The 26801-nt window shown below is 42.1% G+C and overlaps 1 protein-coding gene across 7 annotated transcripts; it reads right to left on the bottom strand.

Moving 5' to 3' along the window:
• Nucleotides 1-87: 87 nt before the first annotated feature.
• RNF139 (ring finger protein 139) lies at nt 88-25928 on the bottom strand. 7 transcript variants are annotated; one of them, XR_010936168.1, is made up of 3 exons: nt 24358-25926; nt 15112-15181; nt 2134-2152 (listed from the first exon to the last, which is right to left on the bottom strand). XR_010936168.1 is itself a non-coding variant. In XM_067711314.1 (2 exons), the coding sequence occupies exons 1-2, from the start codon at nt 11853-11855 to the stop codon at nt 339-341; spliced, it is 1995 nt and encodes a 664-aa protein (XP_067567415.1). In that variant the 5' UTR covers nt 11856-12214; the 3' UTR covers nt 88-338. The 7 variants fall into 7 exon arrangements, 2 of the variants coding, with proteins under 2 accessions (XP_067567415.1, XP_067567416.1); XR_010936170.1 differs by lacking the exon at nt 2134-2152 and adding an exon at nt 12480-13457 and having other exon boundaries at nt 24414-25928; XR_010936169.1 differs by lacking the exons at nt 2134-2152; nt 15112-15181 and adding exons at nt 21343-21584; nt 24209-24270 and having other exon boundaries at nt 24414-25927.
• Between the last annotated feature and the right edge of the window lie 873 nt (nt 25929-26801).

Here is a 26801-nt window from a genome sequence, read left to right on the forward strand (position 1 = left end):
GAGTTACATTATATACTTCCATTGAGGAATCTTTGGCACAGTTGACGCACCATATTATTACATCTATTAAAAAGTTATTTGTTCAAATTTGTCATAAAAATGTGAAAATTTTATTCTATGTACAATAATGTACACAAATTTAAATAGGTCACTAAAGAGACCAGAAGTAATTGAAGAGGTATATTTACAGTAGCACATCACAGTAAACGGAAAACCATTCACAGATTCAACATTGATACTGTTTTTGTGCTTGGTTACACACTGAAGTGAAGCATATTACTCCATTTTGGATGAACTGAATTTTAAACAAATACCTCAATGATTAGTAAATGCTTATTTTAATCAGTATCATCGTTAATCAGTTCTTCAGCTGCTGTGCCTGTGTGCTGAATCACTCCATTTCTTTCTCTTTGAGCGTCGTCATCACAGTCTGAACTGTCGTCATTCAATTCCCTGTCAGATTCAGCAGCAGCTTCTCTTACAGCTTCCTCTGGATTTTCATTGGGTGCGATAAATCCATTGTTGTTAGATATATTTGAATTATCCTTGGTATCATCTTCAATGTACACTTTTTGATGGCACATCGGACAAGTATCTTGAATGTACAGCCATTTCCGAAGGCAAAGTGCATGGAAATAATGATTACATGGTGTAATACGAGCAGATGTTGTAAACTCATGATAGCAGATTGCACATACATCATCTATTTCTTGTAGGCGGCTCCCTTTTATTTCAGGAAGTGAATTAATTTTTTTTACAGCAGTTCTACGATTCATGAATGTCTTCCAGCCATTTTTTGCTTGTAAATAGATGTTAAAATAGGCATGTAAGCACATCATACAAGCCCGAATTTTACTTCCTGACTCAAACATCATAGTATAAGCCCCATTTCCAAACATTACCACTCCAAATATAAATTCAATAATATTGCCTGTTGAACGAACATAGTAGACATAATCATCAAGCTTTTCCCAGAGGACATTATAGTAGCCATCAATCATGAATAACGTATAAACAGTGAGAGAAACAATTACTTTTAAGCAGAGTTCCACACAAAAGGCTGTAACTGCAAACAACCATGTATTTAGTGCATAGTGATGCCAAAGAACGTAACTGAGTATAACAGGAAGAATAAACAGGCAAGCAGAGACAAAGAGCACAGGAAAATGTCTACGAAAAGATGACACATGAGAGGCACTGAGAGACATTAATACAGGGTCTGTCATTCCGTGGATGAAATGCAGAACTGCTGTTAATAAAAGGCACATGTTTCTACTTAAGCGAATAAGTCTCTCTTCTGGTCTTAGCCCACTTAAACCAGTCTGAAGAGCCAAAATAAAAAATAAAACAGGTGCTACAAAGCCAAGCCGCCTGTCATCTTCTTCAGTTGATCCAATAAAGGCCAATATTCCAAGACCCAAATAATGGGCTATTGAGGAAATTACAGCACTCATGCCCAGTACAGTGAGTGTAGAATCACATCCACTAATTATAAGATTACAAATGAGGTCCCAGAAATCATCCCAAGAAATAACGAAGGAATCAGTTTCATTTGCCATCCTTAAAATGTACATTAATACCGTAGCCTGAGCTGTAATTCTTGTTAGCCAAAAGACTCTCAGTACAGCTGGGAAACGAATCCTCTTCCATGTGTCCTCCATTAATAACTGTAATCCATAAATTCGATACATGTGCCTTACTAAAAGATAAACGTATCTTGTGGAATAATAAAACCACTTAAGTTTCACTGCCAAGACAAGCACTGTATTTAACGTGAGAATCAAGGAAGAGGTAAAAACTAAAGTCTCTCGGATGTGTAATGGTAGCTCTGTGATTAAGCCTATTACAGGAACCAAGAGATCCAAAATAATTAACTGTGAATAGACGGAATGAATTTGGAGTAGTGTAATGTATCCAATTCCAAATGTTAGCTGTAGAACGATGAGTGCCATCCACAGCGAGGGCCCTTTTCGAGGAAGCAGCTCAATTCCAAAAGCTGATGTGTTGTAGGCACCATAGAAGTCAATGTGCAAAGCAGCATAATAATTTACCAACACTGAAGTTGCAGCTAATAGAAAGGCTGAGCTGTACATGTAAAACTTGAAAAGTGATCGCTGTGACAAGATCAGAACAATACTGGATACAAATATACCTAAAAAAAAAAGAAAGGACATTCGAATGAAACATTTTTAAAGAATGTTTTTTCCACTAACAGTTATGATATTCTTCCTTTAGTAAGGAAGTATGAATATTTTCAAACTGATGAATGTTAAGCCTGAATACAATTTAGGCTTAAAGGCCAATAAATGTTTTTTGTAAAGTCAAAGTTCAACAGGACAGATCAAACATCCTTAAAAATCCTACCCCTTATTTTCTAATTTCCAAAGTAATTCAGGTAGTAGTATATGTCCAAATTACTAAATTATCTTCAAGATGAGTTTGTCATGATATACAGTTTAAGAAGTTTGAAACCTGAAAGAACATATTCATAATTAAAAATATTTAAGATAATTCCATTACAAAAACATTAAGAATTAAAAGTAACCCAAATGGAAAACTTGTTCCTATTAAATCTGAGATTTCTTTTTCTCAAACGTGTTCTTTAGGAAATCAAGTTTAAGTTTCACACTTACCCCTAATTCCTGCTTTTACTCAAACTGAACTCCTGCTGGCTCTTATTTTTTCTGCTCCTTAAATTTGAGCATTCTCCTTCAGGTCCAAATTCACTTTTTTTCTGTACATACTTTCCTCAGATACCAGACATTTCCTCCAAGTTTCCTTTTTCCTGTATGTTTGAATCTTTTTCTTCAAATAGTCAACCCTTTTTACTGTTCTTCAAATTACAAAAGTAACATTCAGAAAACCACACGTTTTAATAAATCTTCCCCCTCCCCCCCCCCCGTAAGCAACCAATGTATAGTCTGTTGTGCATCCAGCACCATCTTTCTTGGTGCTCTGACAAATTTTTAAGTGAGATTACGATAAACATTATTATCCAAGGTTTCAGCTATGGGAACCACACCCAAATATTCACCTACTTACACTTCTACATTACAACTGCAACACCCAAAACTTCTAAAACCTACTGAACCTACTCTCACCTCAAACAGCTCTTCCTCGCGATTTCCAATGTCAGTCAGAGGTACCATTGTTATTCTCCTAACAGCACCTCTAGCCCCTCATCCTCAAACTCTTGACAATCAGTGACAAATTTTACTAATACCTATACCTTCCTTTTCTCAGTGACACCCACCTATTAGTCTGTCTCTGAAAACTCTCTCATCCAAATCCATCTACAAGCCGTCACCAAATTGCCTTTTTTCATGTCTCTGCTCAAAATACTGCAGCAGCTCTGAAATTACTATCAATTAAAACCTACACTCCTTGTCCTAACATTCAAGGACCCAATTTGCTTTAAAGTAATAATCCTCCCAACACACACACCAATGCTCCAGATTTCTTTCCCAAACATACCCCTTCTTCTCTGCCATGATTACAGCTGTATTTACATTCTTCTCTTTGCCTGGCAGAACGGCCCCATCAACTTCCCAAATCCCTGACTGTTCAAATCCTACCCATCCTACAAACCCACTTCCTGATACTGACTGTTCCTTCAGCACATCTACAGAACTTGGTGAAACTCCTAATACTCATACACCACCTGACACTGAAGTTTGTAGTTATCTGAGTAGGTACCTACTAGCAAGCAAGGATCCTGCCTTTTACATCTATAGATCCCGAAATATTTTGTAGAAAATAAAATAATTGGGGAAATAAACGTTTCTGTTGAATTCTGTGTTCTATTTTTAAAGGCAACCATAAAATACAGCCCACTTGGAAATTGAAACCTATGAAAAGGTAAGACAAAGCTGAGAAATCGGACCTTGGAGTACCGAAAAAGTGACAAACTCCAAATTAAACATCCATCTATCTATCCATCTGATTTCAGCATGCAACCAAGACCAACACTGCATAATACAATAGAGCCATTCCACAATCTACTGCAGTTAAAAGCAAGGGCCAAGTTCCTCCAAATGATGACTTTGCCCACAAACTTAAAATTTTATCCTGTGCCTATTTGTCAGGTCATTTGTGAAAAGGACAACAAAAGAAAACAATCACCTGGAAGATACATCAACCTCTGCGCAAGAACCACCCAATTCGCTGAACAAGTGGGCCACTAATAATCCTCCCAAAGAGCCCTTTCAACAGAAAATGGGCTTTTTTTTTTGAGCAGGTTTAGAAACCCTTCCTGTGGAAGGTAACAGGAAATGGAATTTACTCAGCCACCATATGCCATATGTAATCCTACTTTCTCTACACAGAAAAACAAAAGTATTTTTTCCTGAAACAAAACTTAATCTCCTAAAATGCGTCAAAACAAAACCATGATAACTTCAGTTCTATTATGTTACTTTTTAAAAGGGAGAAAGTCAAGCAGGGACTGTAAATTATTTTTAACTTGCTATTCACAAAGTGGTACATTAATCTTTACTTGTGAATATTCATGAACTGTGCTGTAACTTATAACCAGATCTTTTTATTCTAATAGCTTTTTTTCCCCGATGCTTATTTTTACACAGATTAAGGAATTATTTGGGTTTTAGAAATACTTCTGGACAAAAGAGAGTGTGATAGACAAATAGTGTAGTGAGACTACCTCAAAGTTTGGATGTCTCCTAGCAAGTAACAATCTGATACTTTTTTTTTTTTAAAAGTAAACACCCCTAAAGTTGATTTGTCTCCATTTAATCTTTTTTTTAAATTTATTTATTTATTTTTATTTTTGGCTGCTTTGGGTCTTCGATGCTGCGCGCGGGCTTTCTCTAGTTGCAGTGAGCGGGGGCTACTCTTCCTTGCGGTGCGCGGGCTTCTCATTGCAGTGGCTTCTCTTGTTGCGGAGCACGGGCTCTAGACGTGCAGGCTTTAGTAGTTATGGCATGCAGGCTCAGTAGTTGTGGCACACGGGCTTAGTTGCTCCCTGGCATGTGGGACCTTCCCGGACCAGGGCTCGAACCCATGTTCCCTGCACTGGCAGGCAGATTCTTAACCACTGTGCCACCAGGGAAGCCCCTGATACTACTCTTTCTTGATTAAAATTATTCCCCAAGATTTAATAATGACCAAACATTTCAAGAATAGTATAAAATTATTTTAATTTTATTATTGTTTATTATTTAAAATTATTTTAATTTTTAAAATTCTTAAATTTTTCCTTTATACTCATGTTCCTGTGTATGGAATGTAGAATCAGCTCTCATTTCACAGGAAAAAAAAGTCAACTTTCCAAATCTCTCAAGTAATATTCCCTCTCATGGCCTTTGGGAAGTGTTGTCAATAATATCAAAGTTTCATTGCATTTTCACAACTTCAGACATGCAACTCTTGATATTTAACCTGTAGGCCTAAGTAAATTAAGCCCCAGGACAGTTTCCTCATTAGGATTTAAGAGTGACCTGCAACAAGTAATCAAGGCTATATATAAATGCTACTTTATAAAGAAAAATCACCTTGGGACAGTGGTGCATAGAATTAACTGGAATCACAATTCAGGGATCCAATTCTCCAGTGATCAGAGAGCCTCACTAAAGTGCTCAAGGTAGGAAAATGGCAGGTATCAAAATCAATTCAGAGCTTTGAAGATATATATGAACTCAATTCATGAAAGAGTTCAGGGCCTTTTCAATTTGGATTACCAAAAATGAGCAAACAAAACAAGCTGAAAACAAAAAAGAAACCACCATGCATGTTACACAGCAAAGTGTTTAATTCTTTTATGTGTAAAGTCCATTCATACCCTTAACCTTTCTGGAAGTTGGGGACTAAAAATTAGAAGGAAATAAGACATAACTCCCCAGGTACCTTAAATACCTTTAATATAAAATCTAAAGCAAGCTGTGGAAAAACATTTCAATGCCTGACAGAATAAAGACGGAACAGTACAAAAATGTTTTAACTACATTACTCCCAAGAGAACCATATGCAATGAAATATAGAACAAAGCAAATAAAACATCTTGGGATGTACATCTTGGGATGTCAGTCTGTAGGTGTACTTGACAAACTATAGCATAAAGAAAATTTTTCTATCAAACTCTTACTTTAGGTTAAAAAAAGGGTATTCTAAGTTTTTTGTTAATAAGATAAATTTTGCTTTTAAATTAAATTTTTAACTATGTGTTTATTAAAAAGAAATACAGGAACATGATATTTTTTTAAAAGTTCAACCCTATAGGTATTAAATGAAAAGTTAACCAAGTTTTGCATAAATAAGCACACATTCATGGATAAATACTTATTTTTGCCTTTTACCCAAAGGAGATCTCATTATAATAGTGGAGTTTTTTAACCTTTTCTAAAAATTACATTTCTGATTACTCATCAAAGAGGGCACCTTTCGATTTACTGACCATTCAATGTTTCTTCCTCTGTGAATTGCCAGTTTATCTTTTGCTCAATTATTTACGGAGTTGTTTTTCCTTATTGAATTGTAGTCATTTAAAAAATATTCTGACTACAGACTCTTTGTAGTTATCTGTAATGCAAATATCTTCTCCAGATGTGTGGCCGCTCTTTTCACTTTCTGATGCTGGCTTATGATTAACGGAGGGTTTTAATTTTAATATCATTGAACTTATCAATCATTATTTAATACATTTGCTTTTACATATTTCTAAAGAACTTTTCCCTTACTCTAACCCTAAAAAAAAAAAATCTGTATTTTCTTCTAAAACTTTTAAAGTTCTCCTTTTCACATTTAGATATTAATCCATTTAGAACTATTTATATATATATTTTATAAATTTATTTATTTATTTTGGCTGTGTTGGGTCTTTGTTGCTGCACGCGGGCGTTCTCTAGTTGCGGTGAGCAGGGGCTACTCTTCGTTGAGGTGCGCGGGTTTCTCATCGTGGTGGCTTCTCTTGTTGCAAAGCACGGGTTCTAGGTGCAGGGGCTTCAGTAGGTGTGTCACAGGCTCTAGAGCGCAAGCTCAGTAGCTGTGGTGCACGGGCTTAGTTGCTCTGCGGCATGTGGGATCTTCCCGGACCAGGGCTTGAACCCGTGTCCCCTGCAATGGCAGGTGGATTCTTAACCACTGTGCCACCAGGAAGTCCGAACTATTTATATATTGATGTGAGGTAGGGATCCAGTATAATTTTTTTCACGTGAATAAATAACCACTAACTTAATAGTCTGTATTTACCTCAATGTATTGTATACTTCCAATTCTACCTCTGAAACACATCAAGTTTCTCTACATACATGGGTGGTCTGTTTCTGGGCTTTCTATTCTGTGCTATTTACTGGTCTATTTGTCCACCTCAGTAGTTCTCAACCAGGATCAGTTTACACACCCTCCCTTCCCCTCCAGTCATCCGGCCACAGTCCCCACGCCCCCACCAAAGAATTATCCCATCTAAAATGTCAACGGTATCTCTGCTGAGAACCCCTAAGGCTATCCCAATGCAGTCATAATTACTACTGCTTCACTTCACAGGTTTTCTGAGTTCTTTCTACAGCACCAAAAATAACTATCTCATTGTTTTCAACAATTTCATTGCATGGCTGAAACTGATAATATTGTACAATGAACAGATTCTCTTTCAATAGACATTTAGATTAACAATTTGTTTTTGTTTTGTTATTACCAACAATGCTGCAATGAATACCCTTGCCAACAGTTTTTGCACAACTATATCTTCAGGCCAAGTTCTCAGAACTGGAATTGTGAGTCAAAAGGTATACGATGAATTTTAGTTGATAGCACCAAATGGCTTTACATAGAAATAACACCTTACAAAAATTGTTTAACTTCATCTATTTCCCCATACTTCTGCCAAACTAGTTTTTATTCAAACTTTGAATTCTTCACGAATCTCATAAGTGAAATTTTGTTTTAACTACATTTGTTAAATTATAAATAAGGCTGAGTAATTTTTGTTTTGCTTATTGACCATGTGCATTTCATTTACTGTGAAATGCTTATCCTGGGCCCATTTTTCTCTGGGAGTATAAGTTTTTCTTATTGACAGAGTAAAACTTTTATTAGTACTTCAACTAAATATGATGCAAATATTTTCCCCTTAATGTGTCATTTTTAAGAATCTTTGTAAAAAAAGAATTTTTTCATAAAGAAGTTTTTCATTTTTATGTACTCAAATTTACCCTTGTAACTTCTGGATTTTCTTTTATGTTTAGAAAGGACTTTCCACTTCAATGAATTGTCATTATATGAGTAATACTATTAAAACAAACTCCTATGCTTGCATTTTCTGCCTTGGATTTAGACTTGTTAATTCAGCATTACACTGCAATGGGCTGCATTTCATTTAGCATTGAACACCTCCTAAGAATAGCTTAATATTCTTAAAAGTTATATATATTGTGATATGACCTTATTTGGATCTCCAAAATGAGATGCTTTATATTCTGACTTGCTGAAATTCTCTTATTAGTTTGATACCAAATAAAAGTATAGTGTAGTAATAGTTTTTTGTAGGGGTAGGAGACAAAATTCTTCAGACACTAAATAAAACTGGATACAGAATAGATTTCCATGTTTACAATTCCATTTTAAGGAAAAAGGTGAGAGTGACAAATTTTGAGATTTATATACAGTAGCACAGAGAGGTCTACAATTATTAAAAAACTAACCAGATAGAACAATTGATTTCAACCATCCTTTGGTATCTTTTACACACAACCTGTCACTTTCCATAACAAATAAGATGCTTCATCGAATGGTCCTCAAATAGTTAAGACATTTGTTTTTATTCAGGATGAAATTTTTTACCACCAAAACCAGTTTTTAATAATTTTATCATTCTTACAAATGTCATAAATTAGCATAATTACACTGCCATAATGTGAGGAGCAGTCAAATGATAGATTGGGAAAATATTTTGTATCTCTCATAAAGTCTGACCCAGAGAATACTCTGGGATCAAAATTTTCAAATAAACAGCACCAACATTGTGCTGATGACTTCCAAAAACTGAAATATCTGTAACACAGTATGGTCTTAATTGAAGTATTAAAAAAATTTTTTTAAAGCTACCATGTTTACCAGTAGCTAACAATTAAATGGCCCTTACTAGGTTCCAGGTACTGTTACAAGAACTTATGTCCTTATTTATTGCCCTTAACACTCTATAAGAGAGATACACCATTATGATCCATCTTTAAAAAGGTACCGATAAGAAAAGGGAGGCACAGAGCAGGTGTAACTTGCCTGAGGTCACATTCTTCTTTAACCTCTCAAATGCAAACTTCCATGATTTACTACAAAAATAAGAAGCATGGATATAGTACAAGGAAAACACCAGATTACTTTATTCAGTGTTCTTAAACTACAAAAGATTTAATTAAAGAAAATACTCCTTTAAAGCTCCCTAGCCTGAAGCTCAACTCTGAGCACAATGCATTAAAGCACCTGGTCCCCAAGGGGCTCTCAGAGGCTCTGTAGTTACATGCCAGAACAACACTCAAGACAGTGGCTACACTACTGGCAAAATGAGTATGTGAATCCTCTCAAACCCAGTTTTGTTTTGGTTTCTTTTTTCCAGCTCCTCCACCATGGCCTCCTCCCTCCTCTCAAAGCAGAAGCAGGGAAAGCCCCTCCTACCACCCTCGAGTCCATGTTACAATACATTTGGTTATTCAGTGCCCAAAACTACACTTGGTAATCCCAAATTTCATAAAGTTCCCTAGAGCCTCTGCTCTCTCTCTAGCAAACTCTCTCTTCTCCTGTGGGGTTCAGGAATAGAAGTGATCAGTGTTCTCCATTTCTCAGTCTCCCCAACCCAGGAGTCAGCACAGGTCTTGACTGCATGCATGTCATCAATTAACGTGGAGAGGTACCGTGGGGAGGGGTTGGGATCTATCAGGCTCAGCTGGGACCACCTTTCTATAATGAGACAAGCAACTGCCTGTTAATTTATGATCATAATGAGTGACTTCTAACTGGCAGGAATAAAATGCTTTCCCAACAGGTCCCCATTCTTATTAATTTCATTGTAACATTATTTAACTAACCTCACTTGTATTCCCTGACTATCAGAATTAAACAAAATATGTTAAGTACAAAACATTAAAGCTAGCTAATGTTCTTTTTTTATTGGGGTATAATCAATAGATAACATTGTATTAGTTTCAGGTGTACAACATAATGATTCGCTATTCCTATACATTAGAAATCACACAGCTCCATTTTTGCCACAAATAAGAGGGCATTACATTTTGCAGTGGTAAGCAGGATGGCTGGGATTAAGTAGCTGGTGGGTTACTGAGAAGTCTTGTGCTAAAGAACATCACGTTCACATCTGTTAGTTTTAAGATCTAGCATATAATCATTATTATAGCATTCTGTATCTGGACTGCAGCTGTACTGAGGAGGAAGACGAACCATGCCAGAAGATTGTTAAGCCCAGGTGCTGGCAACCAATTACTTGCCGTGTATCAAAAGCAAAACACTTAACCTCTATCTCTCAGTTTCCTCATTTGTAAAATGAGAATAACACCACCCACCCTCCTTTGAGGGATTTTTGAACGTTAGGTTAGATAATACCAGTGAAAAGGCACTGCACAAGTAAAGTACCAAACAAATGTAAAGTGTTGTTATAAACAAAACTCAACATTACCACTTTTTTAAAGAGTAGGAATAAAGCAGCAACAGATGGCTCCTAATTCAGAAAGGCTTGGTAAGGATCTCACCATCAGCTCGTCCTCAGCAACACTTCAAAAGCACAGCCTCACTAAAAACTAACACAAGAATTACCTCATCAACAAAATTTGCCACGTTTCAATTACTCAAAAACTTCTTTTAAGCGTAAATCCTTCTCACTCTGGTAATGCAAGTGAAAATGGGGAGTGAAGTATAAGATTCTTTTAACACTCCATTCATATGCAACCAAGACACTGATTTTCAAGTCTTATCACTTCCTAGCCACGTTTTTATAACCGTTCTCAATACCTTCTTCTCTATTCATGGAAAATTTTAGGACTCGTTTTAAGTATCGCCTTCTTCGTGAGGATTTTTCTAACAGTTTCAAGGTCTGACATTCTCTTTCGTTTGGATGTCATTTAAATGACAACATACGAGTACCCTGCATTTTGGAAAGGGGGAAACTGAGGCCCAGGCCTCGGCACGACGAGCCCAAGGTCACACACGGCGAGATCAAAAACGTAAGCAGAGTTGCTGTTTTTCCAAGGCTGTCGCATAGAACGCGGTCAAGCACTCATTCCCCTAGAGAAACAGCAGGCACAGAGCCGCATGCTCACACCTCGCTGCTTTCTCCCCGCCCTCGCTCAGAGGCAAAAATGAACAGGAGACTGACTCGCAGGGAGGACCACTCCGCTGTCAACTCTGAGACAAATGTCATCTCCTCCTCCCGTCCGGCCCGCAAAGACGCCCCCAGGGGGGAAACGAAACTAGCGCGCGCGCACACACACACACACCACACACACACACACACACCCCCCCCACACACACACCACCGCCTGCGCGCGGCTGCCCTCTCCCTCTTGCACGTCTCGGCCCGCGAAACTAGTACGTACACACACACACACATACATACATACACACACCCCACGGCCTGCGCTCGGCTGCCCTCTCCTTCCTGCACGTCTCGGCCCGCGGAGCCGTCCCCGGACGCAGGCTACCCCGTCCCCCTCACCAAGGAGCCGGAGGAAGATCTGGAGCCCGATGCAGAACCGGCTTTGGCTGTAATCGTAGTAGGAGTTGAAGATGGCGTCGATGATGTAGAGGCAGGGCACCCGGAGCGCCACTTCGAGCGCCGCCCAGACCTGCTGATGGGCCATCCGCACCTGCTGCTCCGGGGGCCCCAGCGCCGCCATAAGCCGCTGCCACACCGGGGCTGGGCGGGCCGGGTAGAGCCGCGCGGGGCAGGGTCCGGGACGGCGGCCGGGGGCGGAGGCGAAGGCGGGCGACTCCGCCCCCGCCCTCCCTCCTCTCGTGTCTCTCTCACGGCCCGCCCCGCCGCCCGCTCGCGTCTCTCGAGCTGGAGCAGGCGGCGGAGGCGGCGGCGGAGGCAGCAGCGGCGGCTCCCGGGAGGCCTGTGGGTGTCGGTGTTTCCGGCTGGCTATGGTCTGGCTCCTCCTCCCTCCACCGCCTCCCCCGCCCGTGGAGCCACCATCTTGACCTCGCCCGCCCGCCTCTGCAGTTGCTGCTGTTGCCAGGCCCGGAGGCTGCTCCCGCGGTCACGCGAGACCGCGGAAGCCGCGCGCCGACGCTCGCGTCATAATACGGCGCTAGGGGCGCTCCCCTCGCGGTCACCACGCTCGGCGTAGCAGACGTCCCTATCGTTGCCATGGTTTCCGCCCATCTCCGGAGCCGGGGCCGCCTTTGCTGCTTTTGGCGCCACCCAGTGGCGCAGGCGCTGTTGGGCAGCCGCGCCCTCCAGCCTCAGGGTGGGCGCCTCACCCGCAAAGGCGTTGGCGTGTGAGGCAGTCACTGCTTCGTCGGGAGGGAATTATTAGCTGCTTTATTAGAGCCCATTAAACGTCCCATAAACATGATTTAGAACTGCTTGGCAGGAGGAGAGCCAAAGGGCGCCGCCTGCCAGAGCTACTCCACCCCACCGGGAAGCCGGGTCTGAGCGGTCGACCTTCCGAGGAAGATGCTACAAGGCCGCCTGTCGGAGGCGTCGCTGCGTGCGGTGTATGGAGCGGGCACCCTTCGTGGTATTGGGCTTGGAGTGGTAGGCGCTACCGAGAAAAACATCCCTCTCATCTCTTTGCACATCATCCTTTCTATCTACTACCCGATTAGGCAGAACTGCGGACCGTGGTCGGCCACATTATACTAATGTCAAGGGCAAGAACCCTTTTTTTTTGGTTTTTTATTTATTTTTGGCTGCGTTGGGTCTTTGTTGCTGCACGGGGGCTTTCTCTAGTTTCAGCGAGCCGGGGCTACTCTTCATTGTGATGCGCAGGCTTCTCATTGCAGTGACTTCTCTTGTTGCGGAGCACGGGCTCTAGGTGTGCGGGCTTCAGTAGTTCTGGCACGCAGGCTCAGTAGTTATAGCTTGCGGGCTCTAGAGTGCAGGCTCAGTAGTTGTGCTGCACGGGCTTAGTTGCTCCGCGGCATGTGGGATCTTCCCGGACCAGGGCTCCAACCAGTGTCCCCTGCACTGGCAGGGGAATTCTTAACCACTGGGCAACCAGGGAAGTACCAAGAACTCATTACTAATGTGACTTAAGGGCAAGAACTCTGACCTCTGTCTTTGTTTCTAATCTTTGAGGTAAGAACACACAGTCAGTGCCTTCTTTCCTTCTCAGGGCAGAAGAGGCCATACTTTTTTGTTTTTGTAGAGGATCAGAACATGCCACCCCAAAATATGTTACTTTGACATGATTATTTTGAACTGAAGACAGTTGAGAAACAGCAGGAACAAACAAAAAGCTCTCCAGCTCAACACTTCCCTCCTTCCCATTTGCCTGAAAATAGGACATAAATTTCTATTGGTAAAGGTGTCTCCCTCTCCCTTACCAAGAAGAGGACGACTCTTAGACTCAATCACTGGCAAAGCTTATTAAGCTAATCCTTATCCATTAGTTTCCCCCCATTCACCTTCCCACAGTCTGCCACCCCAAAAGCCTAAACCCCTTTTCCTTTATCACTTCTCTACAATGCATTGTTCTTTGTTAAGATGCTATATAAGCCCCGAATTGTAGCCACCTCTTTGAGTTATTCAACACTTAGTTTCTCCTGGACGTATGTGCATGGCATGAGTTAATAAACTCTCGTGTTTCTCTTGTTAATCTTTATTTTATTGGTTTAATTTCCAGGGCCCCAGCCACAGAACCTAGGAAGGAAAAGATTTTTGTCCCTCCTCTATACTTTCTTGCCTATCCATGTTTTAACAGTTTCTGATCTTAATTTGATGCACAAATTCTATTAGTATAAGAATTTCTAATTAAAACTAAATTCCACCTTGGGCCCAGAACTTTCAGGAGTGGTGGCACAGTTATCTTATATGACTTCAAGCATGTCTCTTTAAACTCACTAGGTCTCACTCTCCCTATCTATAAAATGAAGGTATGAATAAGATCCTGGCAAGTACTTTAAAATACTACCTTAAATCTAAATTTACATTAATGAGGTAGTTTTTAGAATGCTTTTAGGGATTTTTAAGATAAAAGATAAGCTTTCAAAGAAATAGCTGCAATTCACTGAATCTAATCTCTTTGGCTTCTACATTGATTTGAATGTTGCACAACTCAGGTATATATTAAATTGAGTCTACCCAGAACAGTATGTGGGGTAGCTGTGTGTGTGTGTGTGTGTGTGTGTGTGTGTGTATTCATAAATTACCCATGTTCAAAAATAACAATCTGTTCATTTGGCTTTAATGGTTCAGAAGCCTTTTAGTACCTCTAAAAAGCCTTTAGATGTAGAATGTGTAAAAACTAGTTTCAATTTTCGGTTGATATTTACATCAGCCAAGTCTTTGTTACACGCAACAGGAACTGATTCTGGGCTATCTTAAGCAAAAAGGGAATTTATTAAAGAATTATTTTAATTATTCTTCAGAATTTCAGGTTCCAAGAGTGACTATGCAATTGGTCAAGCTTATTGGACCATGTATCTGTACCCAAGCTGTACCAGAGGGCAGGTACAAGCAGCTTCCTTAGTGGGAGAAAGCAGCAGGAAACAAGCACTTAGAATTACCCACCCCAGCTCTCCCTGCCAACGTATTTTGTATTTCCTTCAAATGGAAGGTGGGGATGCTGGAAGAAGGGTAGGTATTGATAGCCCCAAAAAGGATAAATACACACCATAACTTTATCTCAGACCTTGGGAACTACTTGGAAAATAATCTCTGATCCTAAATTACTTCATAGTTTTTCTCATTCATTAAAGTAAATTTCAGATGTGCTCATGGAAATTCAGCTATTTGAATTTTCTTGTTTTGTAAATGCCAAATGAATAGGAAGATTCTGTTGTTGTTTAGTTAACAAAGGAAACATGAGAGAATATAGTGGCATTTGGAGTCAACGTTGAGTACATACTGACTGACTTTGGTTCATTCATTCATTCATTCATTCAACATTTACTGAGCACTTTCTATATGCCTGGCAGTATGCTTACCCACTTCTGCTTCTCACTAGTTCTCTGTCTCTAGACAATGTACTTAAGCTCTAATCTTCAGTATCCTCATCTGGGAAAAAGAGAAAAAAAGGTTAATAATGTCAGATAAGATACAAAACATATAACATGTATTATCCAATTTAATCCTCCACAAACCTGTCCAAGGACACAGGCAATTAAGAGTGGCAGGTTTCTAACTCACACTTTTCAGATTCCACAGCCTAAGATCTGATCCTCTGCAAGTAACTGCTCATGCTTGTTACACAAATTAAAACAACATGTTTTAGGTACTTAGTATGGTATATGGTAAACAGATTTTAGGAGAAATACTCATTGGAACCCCTATGATACATACTGTGTTAGTACTGTGAAGATACTGTTTATTAGTGTGGGTTGTTATATGTGATAACCATTCAGTGGTACTGAATTTATATTAGGATATAAATATATGATAGGCTCAAATATGTTAGTCATCTAAGGTGATGGTTAAGAATAATCTGAGGGATTAGATACTGCTGAGAGGAAGAGTACAAGTAATACTAAGTTAAAAACATCTGTCAAGGCAGGGAGCCTAGAGAAGATGGATATAGTATCCCTCTGACAGACGGGAAATACAGGATCCTTCACCCTGGACGGGATCCTGTCATCCAGGCTTCTGATAACCACTTCTCATTTCATAGCTACACCCAAATGAGTAGAACAAAAGCTTCAAGGTGAAAGATGCAATATTGCAAAGATGTCAACTTTACCTTATAGGTTCAATGTAATTCCTCCCCCCAAAAAAAATCTCAGTAGGACTTTTTTTCAAAAAATTGACAAGCTGATTTTAAAATCCGTAAGAAAATGCAAAAGATCAAGAATAACTAACGCAATCTTAAAGAATAAAGTTGAATGATTTACAGTATCATATCAGGACTTATTCTAAGGCTCTAATTTAGACAAGATGGTATTGGTGGTACATGGATAGAAAAACTGACCCATGGAACAGAAGAGAAAGTCTAGAAATAGACCCACACATATACAATCACCTGATTTATCATAAAAGTGACACTACAGTGCAGTGGAAAAAGGATGATTTTTTTAAAAACAGCACTATAATGGGACTCTATGGATACTACCTAAGGACAGCATATAACTTAATGGTCAAACACAGTACAGGCATTCTCCCTAAAATTAGGAACAATTTAACATTGTATTATAAGTGAGGGGCTGGGAATAGAGCAAGTTAAAATGCCAGAAGCTTTCCTTTTTAATCAAGACTTAGCTGTTTTTCTTGAATGAATGCTCCTTAGATTGTCGCAAGCCTTTAGTTTCTAGAATTCTGAAAAGGTTGATTTTGACAATTTTTGCCAGTGTTCTCATTGCTTTTTATGGAAGAGCCAGTTTTTGGAGGTCCTTATTCTGCCATTTTGGAAGTTGCCCATTTTACTCCTGATATAGGGTAGGGAAGTATCAAAGAGACAGCCTAGCAGACGCAATGAGTGTGAAGTACATTCCTTTCTGCCCGCATTGTCAGTAACTCCACTTCCTCCTGATCAGGTTCAATTACTCCAGCCAGGATGGTGATTCGTTCTTGTCTGCTGGTCTCTTGGCACAAGGAGCCTCAAATTACTGGGAAACCTCATAGGTTAAAGTTTAATGGATCTATTAATTGTGTCTCCTGATGAAACAGTTCCCCTGATAGGAAGCAGCCCTCTAGAGCCGGGGTCCCCAACCCCCGGGCCGGAACCGGGCCGCACAACAGGTGAGCGGCTGGCGAGTGAGCAAGTTTCATCCGCCTCTCTGCATCGCTCACATTACCGCCTGAACCTTCCCCCCCGTCCGTGGAAAAACTGTCTTCCACGACACCGGTCCCTGGTGCCAAAAAGGCTGAGGAGCGTTGCTCTAGAGCAGAGTTGTGGGGATGGGAAGCACATGAATCAGTGGAGACAGAAAGTGGGTGTATTAATTTCCTACTGCTGCTATAATAAATCACCACAAACTTAGTGGTTTAAAACAACACATTTATTCTCTTAAATTATGGCGATCAGAAATCTAAAATCAAGGTGTCAGCAAGGCTGCGTTTCTCCTTAAGGCTTTGGGAGAGAATCCATTTGCCTTTTTCAGTTTCTGGAGGCTCTGCCTACATTCCTTGGCTCATGGTCTCTTCCTTACATCACTCCATCCTGCTTTGGTCATCAGATCTCCTACTACTTGCTCCCATCTCCCTCTTACAAGGACCTCTGAGATTATATTGGGTCCACCTGGATCATCAAGGCTATTCTCCCCATCTTAATCACACCTGCCAAGTCCCTTTTACCATGTAAGATCACATATTCACAGGTTCTGGGTATTAGGACACGGACGTATTTGGGGGCCATTATTTAGCCTACAAGGGGAATTCTATTTCTACCTTTTCATTCCCAGACTTGCATTTTCTCTCTATACTGGACATGGCACTATATAATGAGTTTGATTTAGTATACTGAGTCCTGGGGGACGGCATCCCATCTTCACATCTTCCAAGCTTTTGCTGAAGTTTCAAAAGGATTTTTCACCACTCCACCGGGCCAGCATTTTCTAGGTTCTGGAGTATGTGATAGGACCAGTGAACCCCATGGTCATGAAACAGTCCTTTGCTGTAAAGTAGGTCCCTACGTCAAAGGCAATATTATGCAGGATACATATTGATGGATCAAACACTTGTAAACCCTTGGACAAGTAGTCTAGCCAACATCTTGTGGATAGGAAAGGCAAACTCATACCTGGAGACAGGAAGGTTCTAGTAAAGGTCAGTCACTGTCCTTCCAGGATAGGCGCCCAATGTAATCAACTTGCTACCAAGTAGCTGCTTGGTTTCCTTGAGGGATGCTATTGTATCAAGGGCTCAGTGCTGAACATGAGGGAGTGGCCACTTGGTGAGTGGAAGCCGTGCTGACCTCTTGCTCACCTGCATCCCTGGGACATGACAATGTACATGAGCCCATTGTGCCAGTACTGGGACAGCTGGTGGCTGCGGTTGCTGAAGGACTGGCCAAGTCTGTTTACCTGGTTGTTGAGTGCCTGTTCTGTGGTGGATTATCCTGGTAGGCGTTGTTATACAACACAAAGTTCTTTACTCATGTGCCGAATCCCGCAGATTTCTCCACTGCTTCTTCTCCAGGCTTCCCTGTCCCTGATCTAATCTTTTTCATGCCAGGCCCCTGATCATCTAGCCAACTTATTTGCCACCTTCCAAGAAGATATATTCTTACTTCAAGCCACTACTTTTTCCACACAAAGTGGATGACCAGGAATACTGCCCCAAATTCTGCCTTTTTGGAGAATTGACCTGTCTTTTAACAGCACTCCTGATTTGGGCTGTAGGGCAGAAGTCTATTTTAGTTTTGAACCCATATTCCAATAAACCCACTGGTGAACTTAGCTTGGGCTTTTTTGTCCTGAATCAGCTAGACAAAAGAGCCTCTCAAGCAGCCGCAGTTGTGAACTGAGGGAGGGACCCTGGTTCAAGTGTTATACGTATGATACGGGAGTCTAGACCATCGCCTATTCATTTCCCCTGGCCCTACTTGTCACCGATCCCAGGTGTACCGCTTCCACCTTATGATGGACCGACTTGGTGGGTCTGACAAAACCTAGCTCATGAAGGGTTACTTGATGTCCCATGAGATGCTCAGTTCCTACCAAGGCCCATCAGCATGCAAGGGGCCATTTTTGAATGACGTGTGGTTCCCCACTGCAGATGCTTTGGCTTTGCTACAGAGCCTAGAAGTCTACCTTGCGATCCTCCAGTTGCAGCTTGCCATAAACTCCCATGGCTGCTATGCTTATCACAGATACTCTTGTCCCATAGAATCTCCTGTATTGAATGGCCCATGCAATAGGGCTCATTACACTGCAGCCTGTACCTGCTACAGAGCCTTTATGTGCTCTGGATCCCACTGAAGACTGGCAGCCTTCCAGTCACCCAGTATATGAGTCGGAGCAGAATTCTCAAGTTCTGAATTCCCACAAAGCAGCCTGGAGCTTGGTGTGCATTCTTGGTGGCCGATTATTGATAAAATGAGTGAGATGCAAAAATTTGTTCTTTACTACGAAGGAGACATCTTGACACTCAAGCAGACCACTGGACTCTAAAAATTTCACTGATGTAAAAGGTTGCTTGTTCTTATTAGTGATTATTTCCTATCCTTGGGAGTATAATATGCTAGCTACTTATTGTTTACCTGGCCCAAGTAGTAATGATGTCATGAATGTAATAGGTCAGTGTGACATTCTGTGGAAGGTTGCGATGGTCTAGATCTCTTCAGACTATATTATGATAGAGGGTGGGCAAGTACTGTTCTCTGTCCTATATGAATGCAAACTGCTTCCCATCCCACACCCTCAGCACCCAGTTCAACAGACTCTCACGGCTCCTGTTGGTACATGTAGGTTAGGTCCTGCATCTCCTTTGGCACATAGGCCCATTTGATAGTGCTGAAAGTAGACACACAAAGTGAAGGGAAAGGAGCTGCAGGACAGCTGCTTCACCATGGTGCTGCAGAACTGCTTTGTTTTTTCCATAAAGTTTTGCTACTTTTATTTGAATTTTGAAACTGTACGTTTAGCTTTGATCTTAAAATAAAATTCAATTACTAAAAGAAAAAAAGGGAAACTAGGACAGTCTATCCATCTGTATCTACCTACCTACCTAATACGTGTGTGTCGTGCCAAAATTCAGTTTTAGCCTCATATTCAATATTTTCTACTTACCTTGGATTCAACCTTGACCTTTAAAAACCCAAAGAGACAAATACCTATTTTCTCACTGTTTCTGGCCTCTCTGAAATTGTGTGTGATTGTTGGTCAGGAAATCTTGCAAGTTATTATATCTAATCAGAAAGATATCACTGCTAATATTTTAATATTCATTTTATAATATAGGTAAGCATTCTAAACATAATTGTAGCAAGAAATTCTTCTGTGCTTTACATGTTGAAACATTGTGTCAGCTGAAGTATGTATATTATTGCTAGAGTGAATTTCATCAATAATAATGATTGTGAAAGCTAGTACATTTACGTCAAAACAATTATTATAAACTTCTAAATAGTTTAAAAAAAAAACTGACAAAATTTATGAAACGGCCCTCAAGGCATCGGACATAGGCGATGAAGAGCAATGGTCCATGAGAGGTGGAAACAAACCAGGTGAGCCATACAATTGCTCCAACTTACAGCCTGGAACTTTTCCAGGCTGTGGCATGAGGATGGAGTGGAGGCCAGCAGTCTAACTCCCTGAGGTGAGGAGGTGAGTCCTGGGAGCCCAAGTAAGTAGAGTTCACAGGGTAGAATGCCAGGGAGGAGAAAGCCGCACACAAAGGGAACTCCAGAGATCTGCCGACTGTTACCTTAAAAGTTTTCAGCTGAGTAATGATCAGCCCACATGATAGGAAACTACCAACAGCCAACAAAAGACCCACCAGAAAGGATTATAGGAAAAAATACTCAGAGCTCACACCACACAGGGTGGTGGATAATTCCTGTTCCTACATACAGCAAGAGTGGAAAATCTCATAATTCACAAGGCGTCAGAGAACGAAGAAAGGTCTTGCTTCAAAAATGGAAAAAAATTAATCCTAGACTATATGCTGCTCTAACAAGTGCTTAAAAGCAAGACTCAAAAAGATCAAACTGTTTCCAAGTAACCTAACTATATTCCAGAACAAAACTCAAAAATGCTTTTAAAAATATGAAAATAGTTTTAATCATTTAAAATAATAGTTTAATTTGAAAATGCCGAGTCTTATGGCTTGCCCATGTGAAGTGGCTGCACCTTGAGGCTGTTCAGAGTGACATATACTGGGGTTTCTTCTCACACGTGTGCCCAGGGTGGAAGAAACTGAATTAAAAATGCTTGTTCTGGGCTTCCCTGGTGGCGCAGTGGTTGAGAGTCTGCCTGCCGATGCAGGGGACACAGGTTCGTGCCCCGATCCAGGAAGATCCCACGTGCCGCGGAGCGGCTAGGCCCGTGAGCCATGGCCGCTGAGCCTGCGCGTCCGGAGCCTGTGCTCCGCAACGGGAGAGGCCACGACAGTGAGAGGCCCGCGTACCTCAAAAAAAAAAAAAAAAAAGCTTTTTCTATATATTTGTGTCTCATCGTTTTAAATTTCTCTGTTTGTACCTTTTAAATATATACATTATATTCGTGTATTAATACATGCATGTAATTTATTAAAATTATGGAGTGAATGAATAGAGCAACTCACGGTTGAGGGAGTTTGATAAAATCATTATTATTGTTTTTTAATCACAACTTCTCCATCAAGTGGGTACATTAATCAGCAACTAATACTAATGCCCCCAAAGGAAGACTTTAGAGCTTTTACAAATTCCTGGATTGAATCTGTAAGGACGCCATGAGCCTCCTGACCCCTTCAGTCTTTTTTCCTTGGTGCCACTAAATGTCTCTTCCAGGTCAGGCCATCCAGCAAGTGCTTGGAGAAAACTGTACTGTAAATGGATATACTCAGGTGGAGAAGAGGCTTATTAAGGGACCCTTATTCTCTCCCATCACACGTAACTCTGCACACTCTCTCTCAGCTTAGGCATCCCTGCTCCCGCCTTCCCAGCCACCCTCTCTACCTCCCAGAACCCAGATCCTACATGTGCCTGTAAAAACCCACTTGTTTCTATATGTGCACTTAGTACACAGTACTGACATTGCTTCATCTGTGTCCATGTCACCAGATGGTGATTCCATTGTGGGCAGGACTCAGGTTTACTCACCTCTACGTCCCTGGCCCTCCGCATAGTGCCTGATGGGGAAATTCACAGAACATCCTAATAAACCAGTGAATGGCTTTCAAAATAAAGTCACTCTGCTGTAAGTAAAGCAGATGTGCAGCAATCCCTCACAGCCAAATTGGGAAATGGTAGCTCCCCTCATACAAAGACTAAAATATCCACGATATACCAGTCACTGTGATGACAGTTAACATATGTTAACTCATTTAAACCCAACAACTTTCCTTCAGGATATGTTCAATTGTTAACTCCAGCATACAGACGAGGAAACGAAATCATGAGAGATTCATGACTTGCCTCAGGTCACATAGAAAGTAGAGGAGCCAGGAGCTGAATGAGTGGAACCTAAATGCCACGAAGGCAGAGCCCATGTCAATCTTCCTTCCCCACTAACACTCAGGGCCTGATACGTATAACAAGTTGAATGAATTCATTTGGGTGCACGTGACATCAGCCGCCTCTCCCACAGCTTATGGCAGGAAGCTAATTCCTCAGCCCCTGGACATGCAGCTCCGACTCATCTTCCTCCCTGTTTCTCCCCCTGGATTGGCTCAAACCCCGCCTGGCATCTTTAGCTTGAGGAGAGGATGCTGTAGGCACAGGTGTGAGAAGAAACCCAGCGTGTGAAATGAAGGCAAAGGCAAGAAGGCCGTTCTGTGGGATGGGAATGGAATCTAGCAGGCCCCCTCTGCGGGGTCACATGATAGCCAACATTTCCTGGGGGCCTACTCTGCACTAGGCACTCTTCTTTTTAATCCTTACAGCGACCCCCACCTTCAGCACATCTCTCACTGCTGCTTCTGTTCCAAACTGATCTAATGGCCACGCCCCAAACACTCTGAGCTTCCAAACTCTGGCACCTGTTAGTCTCTTCAACCAGCATCAGACTCCACTTAACAAAATCTCACCCTGTTTTTAAGAGCCAATTCAAACACTAGCTCTCTGAAGACCTCCTCATTCAATTCTCAGCTTTTTTTCCTTCCCCACCTTTACACTCCTACAACGAGCTATCACTCATACGGCACTTACTGCGTTCTGACTCTTGCAGCATTTGTGTTACGTCTGTTGCTAGCTTGGGAGCTCCTCAGAGACAGTATCTAATGGCTCTTCATATTTCCTGTGGCTCATGTTGATGGTAGGCATTTAATATTTCCAGAACAACACAAGCAGCACCAATCCTGTCCTTACTGGCACTGCTGCAAGAGAACAAGCAGCCCAGCCCAACCGCAGCCAGACAAATGCCAGGTACAATCAAAATCCTGATAAAGTCACACTTTACCTTTTTCCTTTTTTTGGCCTCGCCACACGGCTTGCGGGATCTCAGTTCCCCTACCAGGGACTGAACCCAGGCCATAGCAGTGAAAGCCTAGAATCCTAACCACTGGGCCACCAGGGAACTCCCAAACCACACTTTTCTGTATTTCCTTCATGAGGAAAACAAGCCCAGATGGCTTCAAAGTGCACCAAAACAAAGGTCTGAGAATTGATTCTTGACAATTAGTCATCCTAAAGGTAAACAGTGATTCCTTACATGTAGTCATTCCAACAGTAAACAATGGCACTGGCAGACAGCCATAAAATAAGGGGAGGCTTGGAAAACACAGTATCTCACATTCCTTAGAGCTCCTTATGTTGACCCTGATGTTCTCGGCCAGGGAAGGAAGATGGAAAGGGAGTCTGAGGCCTGTAAAAATCTAAGATTTTAATTCAAACTTTAAAAATGAGCTAGCAATTGGCAGCTACTGCACTAGCTATGGCTGGAAACCTAGTTTCCCTGCCCTGTCATTTAAAGCAGTCATTCTTAACACTTTCTCTACTACAATAAACCTAAGACACACCCTCCCCGCACCTACTCATTTAGGAATGCTAAAGTAGACGAATGGAGGTAATTTAGAGTAACTTTTGTCCTCTTCCCTCCCTAATTTAGTCAGTCATAACCAAGCAGCACCACTTGAATGCCTTGCTTTGGACTCCAATGCTCAGACTCATTGATTTTACTTCTCAAATCCATTCACCTCCCACTGCCACCACCCTAGTCCGAGCCACCATCATCTCATGCCTGAACCGCCACAGAAGCCTCCTCGTCCGTCTCCCTGCTTCCAACCTGGCCCCACTCAGGTGAATTTCCATACTGTAGCTGCAGTGATTTTGGAAACAGCACTGCGTCCTTCACTCTAAAATAACCAATGCCCTGTGTATAACTATTTATTAGGTGACAGCCATGTGAGACCCGGCCAAGAATCCCTCATTTTGCAAATGAGAAAATTCAAGGCCAAAGGAATACTGGAACCATGTACCCCAGGTTAGATAGAACTGAGGTCAGAACTCACAATTGCACAGCCAGGCCTCATTTCAATGAGCCACACTACTTCTTCCAGATACGTAGCTCATTCTGTAGGGTGTTAATGGAAGACAAATGAAATAATATGCATTGATTTAGAGCCTGCTTTTAGGGCAACAAAATATTAAAATAGATTACCAGGAGACAAGAGGGGTGAGGCCCCAGCCTGAGTTGATGCTTTAAGGGTCACTCACACGTAGATCCTCCTGTCTCAGGATCCACCTTCTCTAGCCAACTAGAGGACAGGGGCGGCATTCCAGATCCAGGACTATGTGATCCACGTGGGGAGCATAGGATTTCACTGGTTGGATGTGCAGGATTTGTGTCTTCCACGGTTTCCCGTACACCTGTTGAAGAAGAGTGGCAATTCGAGTTGCTGCAGCTTCTGCCCACCTTTGCCACTCTGGCTTGGTGGCGGCTGACAGCATTTTTCTCCTAGAATCACTGGCAGCTCCATTTTTCAACTGGTTGGTGATCATTTGCTGAGGAGAAGACCAATACTCCTTTTCCATTTCACTGCTTCCAGGAGGCTGGAGAGTCTTCCCTGGGAAAGATTCCACATTTTGGTGAATATGCAAAATGCCTCCAGCATCCTGTCTTAGCGTTTGGCAGGCAATGGGCCAGCCTTCTTCAGAGCTGGGAATAAGCCCCAGGTTCACCCTGTCCGCAATGTTTGAGAGCTTCAGTTTTCTGTTATCCCCAAAGTGTATCTGGCATCGATCAGCTACTCCATTGAGCTCAAGGTTATTTCTCAGAGCAACTACAGCATGGGGGTTCCACTCGCAGGCATGGACGAAGGCTGCACCAGCATGAACTAGGAAAGGCAAGGTAAAATAACCAATCCCTGCATAGAGATCCACCAGCACTTCTCCAGCACAGGGCAGCGATGCCACACGAAGCTTCTCAGTGATGTTTCCGAAGGAGAACATGCACTGGGTCACGTCAAACTTATATCGGATCCCATTATCCACATGCTCCACCCAGCCATGGTCGCCCAGCAGCAGATTCACTGCTGGAGTTCGAGTGCCATCCGGTGACACCCGCCCTCGTTTGGCCAAACGCTGGACGCCAAGTGCCGAGGCAACCGTCTCCCAGAGTTCTGGTTCCAAGTTTCTCCATTGCTTGGCTTGGAAACAGTCCTCACTCAGCAACAAGAGGTCGCCATGTCGTTGCCAAGATCGGGGCAGATCAGCCTCCAGCTGAGCTGACCACGTCACTCCGCGGCCCTCTACCCAGCGACTCACCTCAAGACACAGCCTTTGGGCAGGTGAACAAGCCTGGGCCTTCTTTGAAGGAACAGGATTCAGGAGCTGCGTTACCACACAGGTGCTGCCTGGAGCCACACGATTCCTCAGCTCCCGCAGGTGCTGCTCAGTGAGGGCCTCTCCCAGCACCGGTAGCGCCACGGTGCCATCCGGCATCTTTTCCACACGGTGCTGTCCCTCCAGGAGTTTCTGCTTCTCGAGATATTCCCTGTATCGCTGGGTATACCGAGGTTCAGTCACAACTGCGACAACAGCCGCGGACTCCCCGCCTGACCTGTCCATGTTGCTGGCCCCGCATTTCCTGCGATTCCCTCCGCGAGACTCGGAGACCACTCACCTCCGTCCGCACATCCAAGCCCAAAGCCGGAAGACAGGCGCGCTCGCCGCTGGCTGGGGCCGGAAGTGACGTTTGACCGGCAAGGCGGAACTATATGATATCGCGCTCGTTGATGAATGGCGTCGACGTTGCCGTTGCCGTGTGAGGCCGCTGCCGCCATCTTTGTTGTGGCCAACCGTTCCTTGTTCCTGCCTAAGGGGAAATTAATAACAAGAAGGAATTCTGCCGGCTTAAAAACTTCAAATTAGTTGGTATCCTGCAGAACCCTCAGATACTCTCTGCAATGCTGCTCACAGATCAAAAGAAAGAAGTGAACCTGGAATGATGCAATGAATTTGGAGAAAGCCTTCCCTTAGTCCCGTGCTGCACCTAAATCTGGCGCCTAAATCTCAGCCTGAGATGGAACTGTTCCCTTGGCTAAACACATTCTAGGGACACCAATCTCCTTTCGCTTCCTTTATAAAATTGGCCAAACCTTTTCTTGTGCTCTTGCCTTTGTACTTGCTGTCCCCTTTGTCTGAAATGCCCTTCCCCTAGAAGATACAGTGGCTGGTGATTTGTCTGAAGGTCATCTTCTTGTGAGGCCTTCATTAAACACTCTCTTCCCTCCACATTATGCCTATTTAACACTGTAATTTCTTCTTTAGCTCTTGTTTTGCTATTTGTTTATACTTAAAAGCCCCTCTCCCCTGGTAGCAAATAATGTTCTCATGGATAAGGGATATTCTTTTTCTGTTTACTGCTATGGCCCCAGCATCTTATATAGTTCCTGGCCATGAGTAATGGCTTGGCAAATACTATAGTTATTAAGAGAATGATTGCTTTGAGCACAAACAAGCTTGAACATGTTCATACTTATTTAACTATTAACCCATTCCATAAATGTAGAAATGATCATAAATTCAGACAAAGGTTGATACACTAAAATGGTCCTTGTTGTTTTAAACCTAAAGATGAAAGGTTAAAAGAATTACGGTACA

Source organism: Pseudorca crassidens, chromosome 17 (genome assembly GCF_039906515.1).
Source record: "Pseudorca crassidens isolate mPseCra1 chromosome 17, mPseCra1.hap1, whole genome shotgun sequence".
Classification (NCBI taxonomy): Eukaryota; Metazoa; Chordata; class Mammalia; order Artiodactyla; family Delphinidae; genus Pseudorca; species Pseudorca crassidens.